Below are 24306 nucleotides of genomic sequence, written 5' to 3'. Positions count from 1 at the left end.
CACACAGCTCTCTGAGAAGGGTGGAATGGCACAGTGACAGCGATGCTGCGTCACGCCGGCTGCATCTGAGGGGTGATTTCTGAGGACGTGGGGCTTCAGGGCCCCAAGGAGTGGCAGAACATGTTGTAGACCACACCTTTTTATTGTTTTCCTCCCAGTGGTGTGATTTCCCAGGCCTCTGCCCTGAAATCTTTGAAGCAGGACAGACCCTGAGGTTATGGGCTGGTGGCTTCCTTGGGTGGCCAGAGCCCAACACCCAAGTCAGGGCTGGAGGAGGCAGATGCAAATCCTACACTCTGAAAGCAGCCACGGATTCTTCCGTCCCTTGGCAAGAGCAGAGACCTCAGTAACTCAGATCAGAGGTTCCTGAGAGCCCGCAAACCAACCATTCACTTAAATCCAACATTAGTAAGTTAAGAGGAATAATTCAGAGCCCTCAAACCAACCACTCACTTAAATTCAGCATTAGTAAGTCAAAGAGGAATAAATGAAAACTGCTTGTGACCTCTTTAAATGTCTGAGTTAAAAATAGAAAAACAAGACAATATTCATCTTAAAAACACCACAAAATTGATGCCAACAACGCCCTCTGGCATTATTTGTTATTTGGGCTCCTACAAACATGACACACCCATACAGCTCCCAGGAAATAATTTGGCTCAGCCCATAAAGCAGCGAGAACTATCTCTTTGCTCTCCCAGCCATGTGTTCCATTCCCAGAAAACCTGACAGGTCAGGAGGTCAAAATAAGAAATGAATGCTTAAAAAATGAAACATTTTCAATTTCCTTCCCCGCGAGCCCTTAATCGCCACGAACAGAACACTTCTGCTGTTGAGTAAGTGAAAAGGCAGTAATTTAGGAAATGACCCCTGTTTACCAGATTGAATGTCCCATATTCTTCCCTCAGAAAGTGGGTCAAAAATCCTTGAAAAGTCGTCTGGTCTCCCCATGTCCAGCGGGCTCGATTGAGGTAGGACGAAGCCGGCAGATAGAGATAAGGCAGCAAACCAGCCAAGAAGCATAAGCCCAACTTCAGCAAATGGCCTAGGGACAATTCCTGCACCAAAATATGTCATATTGCATAACAATGTTTATTTTAGTTTAATCACGCTGGAACTTCAAGAACAGATAAAGAAAAAAAAAAAAAAAAAAGAAATCAAATATATTTACACAGCACTGATCTCTCAATTTATAGTAAGTCCCTACAAAATGCTATGTTAAACCTTACGATTTTGTGGATTACTAGGAAACTGCATCAAACTGATCTCCTTTGCATGGCAGGGTGAAATTTAAGTGAAGCAAATAATATTAGCTAGGACTCATGAGTATCATACCCATTGCATCTTTCACATTTAAATCATGGCATGACATGCATAGATGGCTGAAGCACTGCAAGGCTGAGATAACCCACTTTGCAGCGATTAAGAGTTGGCTGGTTTTCCATCTGGCAAAAAAACCCAAAAAACAACAAAACAAAAAAACCCCACCACATAAATGCTGCCCTAGTACAACTGCACACATCATCACCATCATCAGGAGCCGGTTTTGCCATTTACTCCATCGTGATTACGCTGGCTAAATTGGATAGGCCAACTTTTGGGGTGGGATTTTCGAGACTGCCTAAGGGGTCAGGGAGACAAGACTTTCAAAGGGACTTCTGTGCCTAACTCCTTTAAGTGCTTTGGAAAATCCCACCCTAGAATATTGCACGCTTGCTTTGTCGTTAGCCACTGCCCTGTCAATCAAAGCCCTTCCTCAGCATTTGGGGTTACTGGGAGTGATGATCTATGGAGCAGAGAAAGGAGCTTGATAATGATGGTGGTCAGAGCTCCTTCAGAAGAAAGCTGGCTCATTTGTACCTTAAAAAGGCAGTTTCCATCCATTACCCATCTTTCTCAGTGGTTTCCTGCAGCAGGCACTACCAGGCTGTCCCAAGTATTTCCCAGGATTATTATACAGCCTTGCCCTTGCTGGAGATCACAGAGGTCTCTCTGGACCTCCCCGCTCCAGAGAAAAACAAACAACCAAAACAACAAACTGTTTAAAGAACAAAAATATATTGCAGAAGTGGCTCTTGATTTTGTTAATGGAAATATATGGCCAGAAAAGGGGGTTGTTGAAGAGATTTTGGATCAAGCTCCTCTGAGTTGCATCACGTTTCCTGCAGCTCGTGCTTCACCCAGGCTCAGCTGTTCCTTGTCCCACTGCTGAGAACCACACAGGGTGGATGTGGCTTTTGCTGGTCACCACCAGGGAGCCAACACACAGAAACTCATCTCCAGCTGAGCTGATGGCATGAGGAATCTTGAGGTTTTAGCTCCAAAAATATCCTTTATAGGACATTTTCAAGCAGCTGGGGCAGAGCACTCCTGGCCAAGGGACACAAGGGAGTCACAGATCACCGGCATAAGCAAAGGCCCTAAACTGTGATCACAGAATCCCAGAATGGTTTGAGTTGGAAGGGAACTTAGAGATCATCTCATTTCACCCCCTGCAGGGACACCTTCCACTGTCCCAGGTTGCTCCAAGCCCTGTCCAACCTGGCCTTGGACACTTCCAGGGATCCAGAGGCAGCCACAGCTTCACTGGGACCTTGTGCCAGGGCCTCACCACCCTCACAGCCAAGAATTTCTTCCTAAATCTAACCTAAATATCTAAATCTAACCCTGCCCTCTATCAGTTTAAAGCCAGTCCCCTTGTCCTATCACTCCCTGCCCCTGTCAAAAGCTTTCCTGTAGCCCCTCTTTAAATCAGACCCCCTTGAGATCAGTGACTGTGGTGTCAGACAGTAACTTCAGCGGGTTAGGATTAATCACATACATCAGTTTAGAAGCGGCACAAGTTCTGGGGGAGAAGAATGAATTAGAAAACCAGAGGTGTGGGTCAGTAAATACGTACCTTCTTCCTGAAAAGCCGTGAGAGAACCCAGGGCACGACACAAGCAACATAAAGCACTATCGTGTGCTGATTGCACAGACTGAGCCCACAGCTAAAGGCACCCAATTTAGAGATCTGAGAGGGGAAAAAAGAAATAAAATTCACAATTGCTATTTGCAAAAACATCCAGGGATCCAAAAGATTCGGCACAGCATCCTTACAGGAGAAAGGCAAACGCACCAGTGAGCACTGGTCAGTTGTGACACAGAACTCAGGGCATTTTTTTATTAGTTACAGGGAGATTTCAACTGTTTAACAGAAAACATTAAGAAGTGTCCAGCTGAATAGCCACTCCTCCATGCACAGAGAGATCCTGTGCAGCATCAGCACATCATAAAGATGTGATGAGTCCAGTTCCTGAACCCAGCTGCCCAGGGGAGGCTGCCCAGCAGTTCACTCTGAATGACTTTTCACAAATGTCCTAAAATAAAGCCATTATCTACAGAAATCTAACTTTTTGTAACAGGAATGATTTTTTTTTCCTCTTTGTTAAGCACAGAGGATTGAAGTCAGGGCTGCACAAACTTCCTGAGCTAAGGGAATTAAAGCTGACACCCCTCATTACTCCAAAAGCTCAAGCCTGTCCCAGTGCTCAGCCACCCTCTGGGGAAAAAACCTTTTCCTGACATCCAACCTAAACCTCCCCTGCTTGTTTCAGCCCCTGGTGAGGGTGCTGTGTGAGATGCAAACATTTGCCTTGGTGTAGTGATGGGATCGCCTTGTAATTTTTAATTAACTGCTCAGGATTCAATGCTGGACACTGCCTTGCCATAAATTCAGAAAAAACTTTATGGGTTTCAGAGCTGCCTGGCAGGGCTCAGAACCACCTCAGTAATTTTTTTTAAGTACATGGATGAACTCCAATACGATGTCTATATGACCATCTGATTTCTGAAAAGCACTGGAAGCTTGCTGTTGGCAGCCTGGCTTCTTCCAGGCGTGGGATGCCAGACACTCAAAAAAACCCATTGGAACAAGCTCCTTAACTGCTTCTGAAAATCTAATTTTGAAAATCCCATTGGAAACCGGGCATGTGAAACACAGGAGAAGGTTGGAAAATGCCCAGCTCCATGTCTGTGGAGTTCAGGTTGTGGGGGTCTTGGGACAAAGCTCATTAGAAAATAATAATAATAATAATAGTAATAAAAAAAAACAAATCCAATGGTGAAACAAGGTCTCTGTAGCCATTGATAAAACATATTATTTGAGAACTCACGAAGCTGGGTAAACTACCACTGCAGACTCCTGAAATTCTAGCCTAGCCCGACAGAAATCCCTTTATTCACACAATTTACAGGAGTCACAGCAGGCAAGTCTGTCGGAGGAAAAGAGATCAGATGTTCGGGCAAACAAAAGTAGAAAGAACAAGACTGCTGAGCAAAAAATATCATTTGGCTGCCTAGTCTGTCTATAAAGTAGAAAATACAGCATGAAATTTAAAGTCTCCGTGTTTAACAATGCCATTATTTTAGGGGCACATTTAATTTCAAAACAAAAACTGATTGAAAATTTGCTCATTCCTGGTTTTGAGCGGAAACCTGGTTTCTGATTAGATGAAGTTTTCTGTAAAATATATCCATTTACCTCAAAGAAAATTAGCAGTTCTTGAAACAAAACCTTGAACACGCACAGCCTAGTTTGTGTCTTTGACGCAGGATGAACTAAAATGTTTACATTGAAATGATTTTGGTTTTCCTGCTTCCACCCTGTGGGTATTAAATAAACCCACCCCAAACCCATCCAACAAGTCCCAACTCAATCCTTAAGCAAAGTGGGGAGGGTTTTTTCAATGTTTGTCTCTTGAACATCCAGGTAGGTCAGGGACTGACCCCACTCAGCACAGATGCTGAAGCAAGACCCAAAATTTGGCCTTTTTATTTAAACGAAACTAAACCAGCAGTAAATGAACAGGAAATTAAACAAATGGGTGATAACAAATTACGAAAAATTTAAAGAATTATTCACTTTCCTTGAGATGTTTTACCTTTGATCTCTCCTCTGCAGTAGATGCCTCCTCAAAACGAGCAGTGAGAGCCATCAGCAGCCCCACAAACAGATTGTTTAAGCTGAAAACCTCCGCCGTGATGGACCACTGCCATGTTAGACGAGAAAATGAAAACACCCCCGCAGCAAGGATTCCTCCAGCATATGAGCCAGAAAGCCTGCAAACACAGATAACATGAAATCTTCTTTTCCAACAAAAAAAAGAGCCTACTTTATTGTCCTTCTTTCTTTTTTTTTTTTTTTTTTTTTAAAAAAAAAACATACTGTAGCAGCAACGAGTGCCACCCAGCACCCTGCCAAAACATTATATGGTTAAGATCCCCCTAATAATTTCGCTGCTAAGGATTGCCATTGGGAAGAGCAGAGCCTCTTTGCCAGCCACCCAACACCAAAGTATCTGCTTCTTCTAGCCATGAAAACTTCCAGGATTGAATCTGGTTCAGAAATCCTGATGAGTGAAGGCCCAGAGGGGTCGTGGTGCACTGAGCCAGGGAGTCATGGCTCTAATGGGATACTCTGGAGGAGATGCCAGCAAGGGTGTGCAGCCTCCAATTCATCCAGGAGCTGAATTAAGAGTGGATTAGAGCTATTCAGGATGGACAGCACTGGCAGGGCTTTCCTGGGGGGGTGTTTGGTGTCCTGGGGGTGGGTGGGGGTGGGTGGGAGTGGCAGCACCCACAGTCCCAGCAGGGAGAGGCGCCCACCAGGGTCAGGAGTGTGGGAAATGGGCGCCAGCTCCAGCAAGAGGGAGGGAGCGGGTGAAGCAGGCACTGCTGGGATGGCTGTGAGCCCAAATCCGGCCACCTCAGTGACTCCCAGCCGGGATTATGGCACACATTCCCCATGGAGCTGCCTGCCCAGCTCAGCTGGATGCTGCAGCCAGCACAGGGAGCCCACGAGGTGGAATTCAGGGAACCCATTCCACCACAGGGGCTCTTCCCAGCCAGTCTCACTGGGAGCAGCTCTGGCTCTGCCTTGGCTGGAAGCTCTCCCCTTCAGGAGCCACCTTGAAAAGATGTCGTGTAGAGCACCACAACATGCTCAGTTAAGCTTTATCCAAAAGCACAACTAGCTGTGGCTGTGGTCAAAGCTACACTCCAAAAATTCACCCTTCCACTGTAAGACTCAGCAAGTCTCTGCCACAAATTGGGTATTTTCCTAATTCCACCCCAAACTCGCACAGTTCCATTTAATCCTAACAGTTCTAGCAGGTATAAGACAAAAAAAATATAAACTACCCAACCTCTTCATCAAGCTACACATGTGATTTCCACATGAGATGAGGAAGCTCCTGATAGAGTCCTCTCTACAAGGGCTCCTCCCCTTGGTTTGCCAGAGTTATCTGGAGGTATCTGGAAAACAGGACTAATGATTTTTATCTCCTTCGTGAAGTATTTTGAGATCTGCACCTGCAGGATGTAGCCAAAGGGTGAGAAGCACAGAATTAACACTGGGGAAAAAAAAACAATTCTGAGGTGTTCCAGGCCATACTCAAGGTGACACAGAAGTTCAACATCAAGACTGTGGGAAGAAGTCACAAAAAATAACAGAATTGGGAAAAAAAACTGAGGAAAACACCAGGAAAGCATAGCAGGACCACGTGTAAATAAAAAACAACAGATCACCAATACAGAAATCCACTTCATACCGTTCCTGTTTTGACTAAGCCATTTAAATAGTTCAAACTTTTAGTTATAAAGAAACAACTCCATAGATCCCCTTGAAATTCTTGCAGGGAAACAAGGTAAAAAGAAGTTGAAACAACTTTTCCAAAAATCTTCTTCAGAAAAGCAGCATTTTAGGCAAACGTCCCAATCATTCACCAGTTCTCTTTGTCTCCCCCAGGAAAGACGCAAACATATCATGAGAGTTCAAATGAGATGAAAGAAATCCCACCCTCTTGATAAAAAGTCTCAAACCTGCGAGTTGAGTTTTATGAAATACGGCTTAAAGCAAAAGCCACTCAACCCAAAGCTTAAAGACTTATCCCAGCTATGTGGGACAGAGGACACCTCTGCTCACCGGACAGGGTGGGGTCAGGAGCCCAAACTGAGCACAGCCCACAGACCTGTCTGTCCACAGAACCATAAAAACAATCACAGAACCGCTTGGGCTGGAAGGGAACTTCAAGATCATCCTGGTCCAACCTAAGCCATGGGCAGGGACATCTTCCACTATCCCAAGATACTCCAACCCCATCCAACCCGGCCTTGGACACTTCCAGGGATCCAGGAGCAGCCACAGCTTCTCTGGGCACCCTGTGCCAGAGCCTCAGCACCCTCACAGGGAAGAATTCCTTCCAATATCCCATCTATCCCTGCCCTCTGGCACTGGAAAGCCATTCCCCTTCGTTCTGTCACTGCAGGCCCTTGTCCAAGACTCTCCTCATCTCTCTCGGAGCTTTTTCAGGTTTTGGAAGGGGCTCTAAGGTCTCCCTGGAATCTTCTCCGGGCTGAACAACTTTCCCAGGAAATTCATGGGAAAGCCAAGCTGCTGAGCTCCTGGCTGACCTCCTTTGTGACAGCCCCTTCCATGCACAGAGCACTAAGCTCCTCCAAGTACAACAGGATGTCAAAAAAACCAAACGGGAACGTGTTGCATTCTTGAAGAACATCAAGGAAACCACTTTGGGAAGTGCAAGCTGGAGACGAAGGGGTTTTCTGCAGGTTCTGTTACCAGCAGTGATGGATTTGTGAGTTTGCTGATTCAGAGGAAAACTCTCAAAAGTGGAAGCAATCAGAGCAGGTATCTCCAGAGGAGAATGAAGAGCACCTAGCAGAAGAAATGCAACAATCCACAGTGCAAAGCAGCACCAGCAGGACAAGTGGAAATTAATCCCACGTGACTGTCAGCATGATTTGGCAGCAAATTAAATCAATCCTGCCCTGCAGCTGGAGTAACGTGGTTACACAGCTCATTTTGGTCGACACGAAGATCTCCATGCTCCTCTGCCTCTGCAGCCACTTGGAGTTCTCCAGAAAGCGATAATGTGCCACATCTCTCCTGCCTCAAGGCCAAGATGACCTCACACTATCCAAGGAGGTGACAAAAAACTTTAGGCATGGACAGCTCAGCCACCTACACCACTTTGGACCAAAGACCAACCTCAGGGTGGAGAAAACACTGATTTGTGTTCAGTGATGCAAGGCAGAGTGAGATGAAAGAACCCTGCAAAAAACGCACAAAAATGAGAGTAAAATAGACATGGGGGAAATTGAAAGAGCAAAGGGGATGGGGCAAAGCTTTGAAATTGAAGCTAGGAAGCGAAAAGCCAAGAATTTTTTTCCCCATCCCTGGGAGTGTTCCAGGCCAGGTTGGACGGGGCTTGGAGCAACCTGGCCGGGGCTTGGAGCAACGTGGTCTAGTGGAAGGTGTCCCTGCCCATGGCAGGGGGTGGAATGGGATGAGCCTTAAGATCCTTTCCAACCCAAACCAACCTGAGATTCTGTGATTCTCTAAAAATCACAAAGAATCTTGCAAAGGAGGGCAGTGCAATCCACAACTGAAGACACTGGTAACATAAGGAAGAACGACACTGGGGAGCCAGAAGATAACGTCTGCCTTAATTACAGGCACAGAGAGAATTCCTGTGGTAAGACAGAGGATTTTGTGGAAGAGCTGAAAGAGACTTCCCATAACCTCCAGTCACCAAACGTGGAGACAGAGGGAACAAGACGAAGAGGCCACTTGTTGTGTGGAAGTTAAGAAGTTTTTCATGGCATGTAGCCACTCATCTCACCAAAATCAAACGTTGCCTGGCACTGACAATGCAAATATTTCCTGCAGCAAAGCCTTGAAGCCTTCTTGGTTCCAAGAAGGAACACCTGGGCTCAGCCACTCTGCCTGGAGCCCCGCGTTCTGCCATCTGGAGGCTTCCCAGATGTGCCATGGTTGGGAGAAGGAAACATTTGGGGTTTTTTTCCCAAGAAATACCTTCCAGTTGTTTAATGCTGTCTTTCCTTTTGACAGCACATCAGGACTGCAAAGCAGAGAGCAGCAGAGATTTATCATCACTCAACTTCTACTCGTGTGTCCGTCTTTAAACACATTTTTCAAACAGAGTTGAGATGCTACAAAACAAAGACACCCAACAGCTGAATCCTCGACTGACCTCATGGAAAAGCAACATCTTAGGAGAACTTTAGGAGATCTTTATCCCAATATTTTGGGGAGCAGGCAGGACAGGTAGCTGCTCCCCCAGAATCCAGCTTGTTTTCCCCAGTCTTTGAGCCCATTACGAGAAAGAACAGCCCCAGCACACAGGAGCCCGCTCATGGAAGAAGAAAAGAATTGAAGCCATGGCAAAAAGTGGGAAAGTCTTCATGACCATCTGAAAACGCACTCAGAAGGGACAGAAAGAGACAGCAAAGGAGAGGTCACACAGTCCTTTGTGAAAACATTTTTCCAATGGCATCCCTAAACATAAAAGAAAAATATTAAATACATATATATATATGATTTTGTTTTCCTTTTCAAGCATGCAAGTGAAAGAATGTGCTGTTGGGCCTCAGGTCCAAGGATGCAGCCAGTAGGAATTTGCCTAAATCAGGACTATTTTAGTGACAAGTTTTGATTAAGAGTTTGCAGGAACATTTGGGAAAACTGAAATTAAATATTTTAACCTTTTTTCTTTTTTTTTTTCCCCTTTTCTTTGCAATTGTAGTTTTTAGATTCTCATTTGTTGGCAATCACCAAAACATGCAAGAACATGCAAGTTTGCAATTTAAAATTTAGCCTTTAAGTTTGGTTAATTTTTCCTTTAGCCAAGGTTACAAGTCATGTGCACTTAACAAAAAAACTCAGCGTTTTACTTTTTATTTTGAAAATAATGCCAGATATGTCATATTGAATAATTCCCCAAAATGTATTAAATGATCGGCACAAAGCTACACATGGACGGGAACTGGAATTTAATTAAAATGTTTTCATTAAATGCAATCTTCAGTGCACCGGATTCATTAAGAAAAGTAAGATAATTGGAATGGTTTATTTTTGAAGCTGATGTATTTAACACTGGCAACACCTATCTGTACCTAGTGAAATAAGCTGATTATTTCTGCCTCCTCTTCGCTCCAAAACTTTACAGGCAGCAGATCTTAGCCTTGAATCTTTTATTTATTTATTTATTTTAGGCAGTGGAATAAGAAAAAACTCTCCTGATTTTTAAAATCTCCACTAATTAACTAAATAATGGGATTTTTAAAAAAAAAATCTGCCTCTCCCTGCACCTGCAGATGTTGGTCCTGATGTCAGTGATTCCCTGTTCACTTCCACAGATGCCAGGTACATCACTAGCAACTTCTGTCCCTGCAATTCTGTGGCTTTGCAGCAGCAAAGATACACCCCTTGAATGCATTTTTATTTCAAGGCAGTTTACTGAAGAGTTAACACTTTGAATTTAAGAGGTTTTGCTTGTTAATCAATCAATTAAAAAAAAAAAAAAAACCAACTATTATTTTATGCAGGCTAAACAGAAAGGGACATAGAAGACTCAACAACCAAGCTTCCCACTGATAAATTTCAAGCGCGCCCGAGCATCGGCGCTGAAAGAGAAGAATTGTTTAAAAATTAAAATCCAAACACGAGTTTAGGGCTTAAGTAACAATAATTATCCCCAAAAACCCCAATCCCTCTGGGTTTGCCTGCCTCTTAGCCACAAACACTCCACGACAAAAGGCGGTTTCTCTTGCTCTCAGCGCTGAAGAGCCAGCTCAGGTACTACAGGGAATAGCAAACCAGATTTTATTCTTCCTCAAGGACCTGGAGCTCAATAGCCACTTAAGCCCTGCCCGCAGCAGGAGGAGGAGGAAGGAGAGCAGGGCTTGGCTCATCTCTCCTGGTTGAGTCCCATGGTCACAAGGAGTGAAGGGAAGAGAGGCAGGGTCACCACAAAATAAAACAAAACCAAACCGGTCTGGCCACAACCAGCTGCTGTCCTTCGTGTGAAACAGGACTTCAGCATCCCACAGCTCCAGCATTCCCACAGACCCCTGATTTCTGGGATGGGGGAGAGCAGGCAGCACCCTCACCTCCCACCACATGCACAAAGTGCCACATCCCTCACACCCAGCCAGGGACTGCCACCACTTCCTGACTTTTCCTTCTTGTAGTTATTTCATTGAAACGCCACGGCTTGGAGAGGAGATGGTCCAGGGTGACTAAGGAGTGCTGTGCCGGTGAGGATTTTTTGGAAAAGGGGAGCTGGTCCTTGCACCCCCTCACACACATCCTCCTGGACTGGAGGTGGCCAGTTAGGACAGCACCTCTGAAGGACACTGTCTCTGTCCATCCCTTTGGAAGCATGAACCTGTGAAGGTCACCAGCACATGCAAGAGGCATCTTGCACCCCATCCCTTGTGTCCTGGGGCCAAGTCACCTTGGATCCTCTTGCTGGGAGGACCAAACTGCTCTGGGATGACAGCAAGGACCTCCGTGGGTCCACGTTGGGTCTGGACACCAGGGATGAGAAGAACCCCCTGTGATAACTGATCAGGGGAGCGAGGAATGAGACATCCCAACCTCACACCTTGCATGCCCCAGGATGTCCATCAGCACTGCAGCCTGCCTGCAGCAGCCCCTTGCCAGGAAAGTTTGGAATTTAAATCCAACATCTCCACGCCAAGCTCTTCCAGAGCAGCTCAACGAGCGGAACAGCTCATGACAGATCTATAAAATGCACACAGGGCTGTGCTGCTTTAAGAAATATCACCCCACACTCACACTCGAGTTGTACAAACTGTGCTTCCAGCCATTACAAATGAGGACTTCTCTCCTGGTGTCTTTGCAAGTGCAAAGGGTGTATTAGTTCAACCTATTATTTGATTCACAATCCTTGGAAAAGAGATACACCTTTATCCCAGGCTCCTGTAATAACCAGCGCCTGCTTCCAGCAGCCAAAAAACCCCAACCCGCAGTAGGAGCCGACTTGAGCTATTTAAATGTTTTATAAGTTGGCTTTTTTTTTTTCTTTTTGGGTAATTGCAAAAACTTTTTCCTAATCTGACATTTGTTAAAACCTCTTATTAGAAATTATGCAGCTGCAGAAAAAAAAAAAAAAAAAAAAAAAAAGAAAAAAAGGGAAAAAAAAAAAAGGAGAGGGGAAGGCAGCGGGGGGGAGAAGGAAGGAGTTGAGGGGGGAGAAAAAAAAATAGAATAAAATATAAAATAAAATAAAAATGAGCTGGCTTCACAATTACCAAGTCAGCCCATGCAGCCCTTCGCTATTGTACGAGTGGCATAAACCCCCCGGCGGCCTATCAGCTCCCTGGCAGGCAGGGGGCTGCGCTATTCAAAGCGAGAGATACAAGCTGCAGGGCAAAAACCTGGCAGCTCCCATCTGACCCCCCAATCCCCGGCTGGTGACAGCTCCAAGCTCCATGGCAAATTAGCCCTTCTCACATTACAATTGCAGGAGACAGATTCCATTAGCGGTATCTGAAATTGAGTGGAGAGCTGCTCCGTTATCAGACTTGACTCATAAGCGCCGCTATTAATCAGAGCTATGATAGCATTTATATATTTCAAGCTATCTGCCGCCGCTGTGATATTCTGCTACAAAGGGTTGATGGGACTTAGGGAAGGGAACAATGGAGCTTTCTGGGAAAAGCAGAGTAAATCAAGAAAGTCTGTGACTTCCGCACATTCTGAAGGGATTGCGGTTTACATAAATTTTCTCCCAATTGGAGATTGAGCTCTTCCTCATCTTACACATGGGATTTAGTTGTCACTCAATGGTAACAGCTGTGAAAAGGTGAAGCGGCCCACCGCTCAGAATATTGCCTCCGCTTTTAAAGCAATTAACCCATGAACAGGAGGATACCTGGTGATATCAAAGGGATTAAGCCAGGCAGTGCATTATTAACATTTCCTTGAACTAATTCTAACTCTGACTAGCTGTCAGAAAAGACTCTTCAGTCTTTAAAAAAAAAAAAAAAAAAAAAAAAAAAAAAAAAAAGAGGTTTTTTTTGCCCTGCTTTTTCTTCTCCCCCTCCCTCCCTTTTCAAAATGAAGCAGAGTTACTGCAGCCTCGTGCGCCTACTTTAGAGCCAAATGCAAATGAACAGATTTGGCAGCGTCTTCAAACAGACTGAACTCAGCGCCAGTTTATTCTGGGGACAAGTGGGAAAAAAAAACCCCAAACAGATATGTGATCAATTAGCCAGAGATCACGGCAGATTTTCTAAAAGCAAATTAGTACCTGAGTACATTCCTTTCTTCTCTCCCTCCTAAAACTTTGTAACTACTTCTGACTAAGCACAGCTGCTTTCCAAACGCCCAAGACGTTCCTGCTGTGCTACAAGGGAGATAATATACGATAATCTGTAATCTGAAAAATCCCAAACACGCCCTGTAAGGAGATTCCTCCTTCCCCAAAGTCCAGTTTCCTAATTTCCCGCTCTGGCTGAGTAGGCACTGACTCCTCTCTCATCCCTCCATCTTCCCCAAGTCACGTCCACAAAAAAAAAACGGGTCAAACTGTTCAGGGATGAATCCTGCTCTGGCAAACCCGTGTACCCCAGGGACATGGAGCATCTCCTCACCCATCAGGGGGAGCAGACAACTTTTCCCAGCACCTGGCAGTTTTAAGGGAGCATCAGCCATGGGGTCCCTCTGGGATGGCCATGAAGGTCACTGATCCTCCTGGTCCTCCTCAGGGACCTTCCCACGAGAGCTCCAGGACACAGACCCCAGGAGCCATCAAGAGGGTCAAGTGCCACTTCCAAAACGTCATGATGATTTCAAAACGATGGAATCATTTTGATGATTTCATTATCCAACGTGCCTAACTCTCCTTTTTGTTGGCGGTGGGAGAAGAGCTGGCTCTGGGTTTTACACACACTCACAGTTTGTTGCCTGGAAGGTTTAGTGAGCAGGGAATACAAATACATATATATAATAGATATAAATATATATATATATATATATATATATATATATGTATGTATAACGTATTAATCCAAAAGTTAATATGAAGCCCAGAACAGCAAACTAAAGAGATGTGAACTACTTAATTTAATGCAATATCTCCCCCCTTTTCAAAACCTTGTGTCCTGCTCAGCAAGAAAAAAGCTGGCAAGAAACTTCCTACAAATACTTGGGCAATAATACCGTCTACTCTGCTACTGCCTCTGCAATAACACAGCTTTGTGTATTTAGAAACCCCAAAACAGCCAAACTACGAAAGGTATACACTGAAAAAAAAAAAAAAATGCACTCAGAGCAGGGGAAAGCTTCCTATTTCTCTTTGCAGCAGAGAACGCAAAGAATGCATCCCCTGTGCAGAAAATGACACTTTGGCAATCATATTATAAGAAGATAATTGGTTTACTTTGTAAACTTGCTATGCTTTGCCTCCCACAGTAAAACAAATAAATAGTTGTTTGAAGAAACAATCCTACAGCCGCACTCACTGAGTCCTAAAAACATAAAGCAGCTCCCCCCTCCTTCAAAGCAAAGATGAATTATCTGCCTCAGTTACAAGCAGTCCGAGAAAACTCTTTGTAAATGGCATTTTACGATAATTACAAGCAATTTATTAAGACTGTGCAGAGGGGGGAGAAAAAAAAAATCCATACTTGAGAAGTAACTCAAAGGAGCAAACGGCTCGTTCAGCGATAGTCTGGATTACTGACAAAAAGCCTTTCTGCATCAATGTGCTGCGGCACAATTTTGCTTCGAGAAGAACAATCCAGGCTTAAAAAAAAAAGAACGTAATTAAACGAGTAATATCACATATTATAACACAATAAAAATTAACAAAACAGACGCGATGCGGCGGCTGCTTCCTCTCGACCCCAGCGCTGCCTGCGCGGAGCATCCCGCCAGCCATCACCTGGCAAAGGAGAAATCTGCTCGAGGAATAAATTCCACCCTAATCCCGCACGTGCCACAACATCCCAAACACCGCAGAGGGAACCGCGGCTCTTTTCCTTAAGCAACAAAATCGTCCCGACCTGCCGAGGAATAAACTCCGGGAAATGACTCAAACAAAAAGGATCAATGGGGAAGTTAATTAAAAAAAAAAAAAAAAAAAAAAAAAAAAAAAGAAATAAAAGGGAGAGATTTACGGTATGGGGATGCTGGGAGGCAAAACCGCGTGCGAGGGTAAACAGCAACCCTGCCCGGCTGGCGGGGAGAAAAAGAAAGGTTTTAGAGGTTAAGTTCAGGTCAGACGACAAATGAAATTGTAACAACCCAACTGACATTGTATAATGTCTTCTTCACTCGATCAATAGGGCAGCGTCAGCCCCATTTCCATAGAGATGGCTTCCTCCCCGCTGGAGGGTGGCTATTGTTTGAGCAGGCAGATTTGCCACTTGAACCGTGTTGCTCCCGAAGGATGTGTACTTCATCAATTATTTGTACTCCTAACATCTACATATTTTCATATTAACACCCACGTTTCACACGGCAAGAGGAGCAGCTGCCGATTTTGCCACTGGTACCGCGTAGAGGTCACCCCATCAGATGATTTTATTTAAACACAAAAATAAGAGGGGATTTCATAGACCCGTTTAGTCCCTTTGTGAAGAAGGACAAGCCCGGTTTAAAATATACCACATCACCCTCAGACAGTTACAGCTTCAAGCAGACAGTGCCACTGAACACTTTATAATTTTTTTTTCCTTTTAAAAGTAAATTAAAAAGCAATAATTCTTCTTCTTTTTTTTTTTTTTTTTTAGCCAAATGAATGTCCCAAAAAATAGATCAGTTTTAAGGTGCTTGGAAGGAAAAAATGTAATACTGTAATTTGGAAATAAAACTGACCTTACAATTATTAAAAAAAAAAAAAAATCAATCACTGCTAGGCTGAATAATTGTTCCTCCCAGTATCTATTAAATAATTTCTGTCTTAATAGTTTTTATCATCTCTCGCTTCCACATTTTCCGTTCCTCCATGCAAATTCTAAATTTGACAGAAGCGCCATGTTCCAAATCCAATTAAACAACAAAACACCTAAACCTTCAGAAGTGCTAAAGTAATTCCCAAAATAATTCTCAAATGTAGCCTGTCATTTCTCTCCCGTATCCTTATTCCTCTAAAGGAGCGGTTGCATCATTTCCAAAGCACAAAGCGGGCACCCAAGGAACTGTCACACTGCGGTTCAAACTGAAAACCGGGAAATCCCAAATAACTGCAATGACGGGAATAACCATCATTAAAAAAAGAAATCAGAACCAAATACAGAAAACCTTTAGCAACTCCTTGCAGGAGTTTTTAACAGAATGGAGCTGTGCTCTGACGCTGCACCGGGTGCTGTGCTCGGGAGGGCAGCGCCACTTCCTGCTTCCCAAATAGGCTGTGAAATGCGGGATATTAAATTAAATAACGCCGACTTAATTACACATATTACCCACCAGTGAAAGCAATCACTTTCAATGCCTACAGAAATATTTAGGAATTGCTCAAGCAGTTCCAGTAGGTGTGCTTTGGAGCTGATGCCACGTGCAAGGTGATGTGCAAAAAAAGCAACTCCTCTTCAGCAGAGGAAGACAGACCCCGTGGAACAAAGTTTAGGCGAGCTCAGGGCTGTCAGGCTGTGCAGAATCTGCCCCTCACCACCTCCCCATTTACTCCTGCTTTTATTTCTAGGTTGCTTTCACTCCCTGTGAAGGTTTTCCTGAGGGGTGGCTCTGGAAATGGGTGGGAGAAAAGGGCTTTTGTCAAAATAATCCCGGTCGGGAAGCGCCCCGTCTCATCCCGAAGCGCCCCGATACCATTCGCAGCCTCCAAACGTGCCCTATTTTCCCTGCAAAAGAACATCAGAAATTGTTTATACGGGTTGCCATAATCCTCTCAAATATGGGTCAGGCTGAGGTTAAGAGCAGCCAGAACTTGCACATCAAAGACGAGCGGGGTTAACAAAAACCCCACGACCACGTGAGCATCCCGATTGTTCCCTGTCCTCCCAAGGTTAGAGGTCCGGAGAGGAGGCTCTGGACGTTTCCCCCCAGCCCAGAGCTGCTCCAGGGAAAGGCAGGGATGCTCCCCCTGCTCCTTGGGTACCACGGGCAGGCAACTGCCCATCCACCTCCGCCGGGAGCTGCAATTAAACCAAGTTCGCGGTTTCCTGATAGGTGAAGCTCATCCTGTTAATTTAAACAGACCATCTGCATCTTTCGAGAACGACAAACTTCATTAGTTCTGGTTAGTTAAACCGAGCGGTGATTTGTGATAATGAGCCTGAACAACCTGTCACGGCTGGGCAAGGGAAAGGGCGCACTTTTTATTATTGCTATTATTATTATTTAACAGAAAAGAAAAGGAGGGGGGAAGAAAATAAAAGAGGGGGAGGCTTTTGTGCGGGAAAGAAGGTCAAATTCAGATTAAGTTGCTGTTAGGTTAATCAGAGGAACTAATTAGGGAAGGGGGGGAGGTAAACGCCGGTCCGAAGGCCAGCGGGGAGCAGAGGGAGCCTTCGGGAACGTCCCGAGCCGCCGGGGAAGCACCACGAAGCCAAGGAACGAGCACCCCCGAGGACTTTACCTGAAAACCGTGCAAAAAAGCAAAGAGGCAGCAGCTGCTCCCACCAAGCCGCAGAGGAGATTGACTCGGAAGGCGGGGGAGCCGCCGGGAAGCCCCGTGGCCACTTTGGCTAGCAGCGTGAACAGGGGGTAGCCGGGAGGGTGGGCGACCTACGGACAGAGCGACACGGGGTTGGAAAAGGGGAGAGGCTGGGAATGGGAACGGGGCAGCCCCAAATGGCTCCGCTCCCCGAGTCACCCTTGGTGCCCATCCCTACCCTCGGTGCCCATCCCTACCCTCATATCCATCCCAACCCTCGGTGCCCATCCCAACCCTCGGTGCCCATCCCAACCCCACAAAGATTTTTTCCCTCAGTGGCTCTGGCTCCACGCCTCGCCCATAATAACACGGCGTCGGCCAGGAAAAGGAGGTGCCACGTTTCATTAGCGTGCCTTAAAGGGCTCCTTGTTTGGGTTCACAGTATATTAGGGTCATTCAAAAGGCTGTTGTTTTTTGTTGGGGTCTTTTTTTTTCCTCTTTCATTTTTTTTTTTCTTTTTTTCTGTTTTTTTTTTTAAAAGCAGCTTCTCAACTATTTTATTGGCTAGCAAGTTGAAAGACCACACTGCTATCGGATTACCACCGCGCTGACAGTCCTAAGGTCTTGCCTAAAGGGATCATGCACCATAATAAAGTTTATTAAATAATAAAACTTATTAAAATTGTTAACCCGATTTATTTTATTCTCCCCAGCTTATACAAAATTTGGGTTGATAATAAGCCAGCTACTGTATATACAGTAAAGCCTTTGCTTTATAATTTAGTTTAATTGGATTTAAAACTTGAAGTAAATTGTCGCGTGCTGTACTTATAAGTTAGTAAAAACTGTGGTTTGAAAATAAATTAATCTACTTTACTCCATGCTTAATTAAACTTCCTTAATTCCTAAAACTGTTAATGAGAGCATTGATTAAACAATAAAACTAATACTTACTCCAAGCTCATATGCGGCTGTGATCAGCTCCCCTGTGAAAAAATAATGTAAAACCAATAATTACTATTAGGAAATGACACTCCTCCAAAGTTTTCAAAATCCAAATGCTTGCATTGGGGTTTTGCATTAATTTGACTGGATAAAACTGTAAATCTGTGGAGATTTAACAGCATGAAATTTTCTAAGAATATTTTCTCCCTCTGATGTCACTGCACAAAATATCTTTTGTATGTTTTCGTGAGACTTTTATGAACAGATAAGTGAAAATATAGGTAGGCTCGGGCAAAGAATGGCCTGAGATACTCAAAATGCAGACGTTTGTGTGTGTGTATTTTTAATTTAAAACCATCTGACTCGATAACTTTCAAGCACTACAGTTAGCAGCACTTAAGCTGCATTGTCTGTTCAACAACCGAGTTGTTCCTCATCAAAAAAAACCCCCCAAAAAATTAGAAACCAGCACAAAAGCAGAGCTTTACAGTTTTTAAAGAGGAAAAATATAATCACCGATCGTGCAAATCTGCATCCATTTATTCAGGAATGCTGCTCTCCCTTGATGTTAAAGCAATTCTGCTTCACAAGTAACTCTTTTACCTGTCAGTGGATGCTGCACCCAGCTCCCACTAGAAACAACATTTAGATTTTGCATTTTGTTTGTATTTTATGCCAGGAAAAATAACTGCCACAAAAAGACCCATGTTAGCAAAATAATTGGGATTTTTAGAGCACTGGCACATTTTTCAGCAAACACTCCTGAACAACATACACTGAAAATATTCAGTGGGCGCAACACATTCAGGGATAAACAGAATTAAAAATTACAACTGGTTTTCCTTCTTTCCCTCAAATTTCATAATCCAATTTTACTGGTCCTGCTAATTTTGCAGGTGCCAAGGTCATGGCAGCGTTGTTAGAAGGGAGAGACCCAAACAAAGGGCGCTGGTGGCTTTAAATGCTAAATTAACAATATTTTAAATTTCTGTACAATCACATCCTCATCCCACCACGCAAAGGCGAGGGGGGCGTTGGACAAATGGCACCTTTAAATTCAGACCCCACAGTAAATGCTGCATTTTAAAACAAATATGCAAATCAGCCATTTCTGCTGGTGGCAGCTTCTGCAGAATTACAGCTGTGGCCTGGCAATGACCGGGGCCAAACCTGCACCACAATCTCTGAGACATGGAGTTTCCTGCACTTATAGCAAACACTGGCCATTCTTATTTCAGGAAAACTCCACCCTACTGCAAAACAGCCCCCAAAAAGTGGATGCAGTGTGAAAACCATCCATGCATCCCAAATATGAGCCCTTCAGGGTTCAGCAATTCCAACATTTCCAGGGCAGGGCGAGGCTGTGAAGGGATCAATCCTCCTGCACGCAGCAAAGGATGATGATAATAAAGGAAACCCTAAATTTGGCATTGTGGGGGTTCCCCAGTGTGCAGCAGCTGGTGATGCCCATCGCCCACCCCATCCCAGGGATGCTGCTCCCAAGCCAGGCATGGATTCACCTTCACCGAAGTCCTTCTGGGATGCAGCAATATGTGCAAATAAAACAGCAAAAGTTTGAGTTCATTCACACTGCTGTGACATTTATATCAAGGGGAAGAATAACCCCAAAGAAATACAGCCACAAATCAACTGGGAAGCTGCAAAAATCATATAAATAAACCACTGGTGGAAGCCACTGCCAAGCTTTGAAAGACAACAGCACAACTTTGCCTTGTAAGAAGTAAGGAGAAAGGAAAAAAAAAAAAAAAAAAAAAGGCAAGGAGACCTGCAAAAAATAAACTCTCAGGCTGCAGGCCTGTTGAATTCCAGTGGGAAAATCAAAGTAAATTCATAACACCCACGACTTTGGATAAGGTGAATTCTCCATCTCCCACCCACACACCTGAGCATCCCTTACAGCCTGCATGGGCTGGAGGAGTGAGGAGCACTAATATTAAATAACAAAACACACCGAGGAAGAACTACAGCACCCACAAAATGGGTTTCAATGTCTTTCTTGTGAGACAGAATGAACCTGTGGCATCTTCAGGCACTGGCTCAAACTGAAGAGTTTATTCCCTCCAGCTCCACAGGGCCAGGAGTTGGACTTGATCCCTGTGGGCCCCTTTCAATTTAGGATATTCTGTGATTCCTGATGTAAACAAGTTTCTGACTGCCCAGCCTGACTCCCCCATAAAGGTGTTCAAAGGTGTTCAAGGAACAGCCCCAATGCTGCCTGAACTCTGCTTTATTCCCAGCAAGTTTGAGAGCTGATTTTGAAACATCACAGGGAATATTTGGTTGGCTTCTTCTTCTTTTTTTTCTTTTTTAAATTTTATTTGATCCCTTTTTAAGCTGTTTTAACATCTGTGGATGTTTCTGAATTATAATTCCTTCTTCCCCCCATTATTCTCTCATTCATTTCTTTATTCTAACACTAAGTAACACGAGCAAGCTGCCAGTGGAAATACCAACTGCCTTTGACATTTTCGGATTACTGCAAACTTTGGGAACAATTAAATATACAGATAGCCTAAAAAATAAAATAAAATAGGAGGCTCCTTGCCAGGAAGCAGATACACCAAATCCTTAAGCAGCTCTTTACTCACATGAGTAGCCTCAGTGCTTTAGGTGGCACAAGTTGGAGCTTCAGGCACAGGCAAATAAAACATCTCGAGCAGGGCCATGCACAGACACTCCAGGGACTCCAGCTGAGCCATTCCACCCTCGAGCCATGAGAAATCAGGGGAATACTGCCCAAAAACGTCCTGACACTGTGATGGGACACACAATGCTGGCTGGGACAGGCACAAGGGGACAGCAGGGACGATGAGCCTGTCTCTGCTCAGTCCCAGTGAACACATGGAAGCCAGGCAGGAAATTTAGAAGAAAATTCAATAAATAAATAAAGAGTGAGGTCACAGGGCTGGTCAGGGGACACTGTCCTGAGAGATTTCCTCTAACACCACAATAACCTATGGAAAGTGGAAGGAACCCAAGTGCTGGTTGGTTGCTCGCTCTGTCTACTGGGATAATTCACATCAAACAGAAAAACGAATCCCAGCATCCATCCATCACATCACATCACATCATCAGGAGAACCTGCATCCCTCTCTGCAAAGGCTGCTAATGGTTATTTGCATGCCAGAGGGAGAATCCAGGCTCAAGCACAGTTAAAAACCAGGTTCCTGAGGCTTCATGCAGCACAGACAAAAAAAAAAAAAAAAAAGGCAAAAATTATAATAATAACCAAAATGGTAACATTTGTAAATACATCAGTCATCACATATTAATCACACATTAATTGATACACCCAGAAGGAGCGAACCCAGCCCTTTTAGTAACTTGGGAGCAGAAGCAAAAGCCACCAGGATGCACGTGGCCAGACTGGCCAGTGCCTCTCTCTCTCCACCTCCACATACATCCTGAGCCTGTAAAATACATGAATCCACTAAAATGCCATTTATTTAGAAGGAATTTCATGCACAGCTTGGATTTGAAACCACTGATGACCAGGAGGCACAGTGTTAAGCAGAGCCTCTGAACACTGCTCTAGGATAACACAGAAAGAAATTATTCTGGACACCTGTTCCATGAAATAAAAATTATCAACATATTCCCAAGAAAAACCAAGCCCTCCAAACCACACACTCAAAACCAAAGGGGGTTTTTTTGTTTGTTTTGGTTTTTTTTAAGCAAGAACAGGTTAAATCAATAAAACACCAGCAGGACCAAACAGGAGAACTCTGTCCCACCTGTGGGATCAGCAGTGCCAAACACAGAAATTCAGACAGCCTGACACTGTCAGGAAGCTGCACTTCCAGACAGGCAGAGCCAAAGATTTCCCTGCTGCACAAGCCCGGGAAAGTGACAGTCTAAAGCACTGACAGCACAGCTGGCAGGATGGCACATCTGTCCCCTAAAGCCACCAGCTGTCCCCAGGGCCCCTGGCTAAATCCTTTGCTGAAAGGCTCAAATACAAGCAAACTATTATGGGATGGCCCGAGGGCACCAGCCCCAGGGGGGACCTTGCTGTGCTGACCCCACTGGGTGATTGCCCCGGCCCCGAGGAGTGCACACCCCAAAGCAGGGCGTCCCTGCTGCACCCACCTGTGGAGCCAGTGCTGCTGTGGGGAGCTTTAAATGCTCCAGCCCCAAAGGGGTGAGCACCCCAAAAGTGCCTGTACTGCACTACGGGGAGCTAATGGGACCAGCAACCCTATGGGGTGACAGCAATGCAATCATCCCTATGGGATCAGCATCCTTATGGGGTGACAGCAATGCAATCATCCCTATGGGACCAGCATCCTTATGGGGTGACAGCAATGCAATCATCCCTATGGGATCAGCATCCTTATGGGGTGGCAGCAATGCACTCATCCCTATGGGACCAGCATCCTTATGGGGTGACAGCAATGCAATCATCCCTATGGGACCAGCATCCTTATGGGGTGGCAGCAATGCACTCATCCCTATGGGATCAGCATCCTTATGGGGTGACAGCAATGCACTCATCCCTATGGGATCAGCATCCTTATGGGGTGACAGCAATGCACTCATCCCTATGGGACCAGCATCCTTATGGGGTGGCAGCAATGCACTCATCCCTATGGGATCAGCATCCTTATGGGGTGACAGCAACCCCCTGGAGTGACACTAAAGCCCCAGCCCCTGCAGAATAAGAGCAAACATATGGGGTGGCAGTGAGGTACCAGCGCCTATAGCATGAGCATTCCTATGGGATGACAGCCGACCTAATGGGGTGACAGCAATGCACCAGCCCCTCTGGAGTGAACAACCCTAGGGGGGTGAGAGCCATGCACCAGTCTCTACAGGATGAGCATCCCTATGAGATGACAACCCTGTAGGGTGACACCAGCGCTCCAGGGGTGACATCAACACACCAGCTCCTCTGGAGTGAGCAGCCCTATAGGGGTGACACTGATGCACGACTCCCTGCAGGGTGACAGCAACCCCACGGGGTGACAGAAATGCACCAGGCCCTAGGGCCTCATCCCTCCACGTCCCCCGCCAAGGCTGACCACGGTGCACCAGCCAGCACGGGCCGAGGGTCCCCACCCTCGCCGCTGCGGTGTCCCGGTACGTTACCCGCATCCCCGCCGGGCAGGGCGGGCGGCAGCGTGGCCGTGTAGAGCGCAGCCACGGCAGCGCCCAGCGCCCCGGCGGCTCCTCCCGCCCCGTTCCCTATCCCGATCCCGATCCCGGTGCCGGTGCCGGTGCCGGTGCCAATCCCGGGGCCGGTCCCCGCGTCCATGTGCGCCGCCACCTTCCGGGTTCGGCCGCGCGGGGTGTGCGGGCTATACCATCCACCGCCTCGAGAGGGGGAGCAGCCCTGTTCCGCTCACCTTCCCGCTCCTCCCAAAGCGCATTCCGGGGCTTCTCTCAATATAACTCTCAGAGAGAGAGCAGAGAGAGCCGCAAACCCGCTGAGGCCATGCAGCGCGGCCTCCCGCTCTCTTCCATCCTCCCCCGCTGAGAGGAGTTGGTACAGCCGGAGAGGGCGTGGCGGAGGGTGAGTGCGGCCGGGCGGCCGGGAGGAACCAACGCGCGCGGCGGGGGAGACGGGGCGAAACCACCTCGGAGAGGCGGGGGAGAGGAGGGGACCGGAGCGCGTCCTGCCTCTCCCTTGGCTCCCGGGACTGTCCCTTCAGAACGGGGTTTTTTAAGGATCAGCGCCTTCTGGCCGCTCTCACACACATCAAACCCCTCTTCGAATAGTGCTGGGTGCAAACTGCAGCCCCTTCACCGCAGCCCCAGTGTGCCCGTATAGATATATATAATAATAATAAAATAATAAAAGATTTAACCCCTGGATGGGGTGGCACAAGATGCTGGTGAAGGAAAAGATTGAAGGTGTCAGCGCACGGAATATTAAAAGCAGCGATTCCCGCTG

The 24306-nt window shown here is 45.8% G+C and overlaps 1 protein-coding gene across 1 annotated transcript in view; it reads right to left on the bottom strand.

The window, feature by feature from the left end:
- Positions 1 to 23667, bottom strand: part of TMEM260 (transmembrane protein 260) — a 33216-nt gene extending 9549 nt beyond the window's left edge. Inside the window, exons 1-6 of the mRNA XM_040066524.1 lie at positions 23502 to 23667; positions 18402 to 18433; positions 17430 to 17578; positions 4923 to 5100; positions 2900 to 3013; positions 879 to 1058 (exon numbers count right to left, since the gene is read on the bottom strand). Of these exons, the coding sequence (XP_039922458.1) occupies positions 879 to 1058; positions 2900 to 3013; positions 4923 to 5100; positions 17430 to 17578; positions 18402 to 18433; positions 23502 to 23667 (819 nt within the window). The remainder of the gene's footprint in view (positions 1 to 878; positions 1059 to 2899; positions 3014 to 4922; positions 5101 to 17429; positions 17579 to 18401; positions 18434 to 23501) is intronic.
- Between the last annotated feature and the right edge of the window lie 639 nt (positions 23668 to 24306).

Source organism: Hirundo rustica, chromosome 6 (assembly GCF_015227805.2).
Source record: "Hirundo rustica isolate bHirRus1 chromosome 6, bHirRus1.pri.v3, whole genome shotgun sequence".
Taxonomy (NCBI): Eukaryota; Metazoa; Chordata; class Aves; order Passeriformes; family Hirundinidae; genus Hirundo; species Hirundo rustica.
This window is presented reverse-complemented; position numbering and strand designations above follow the sequence as displayed.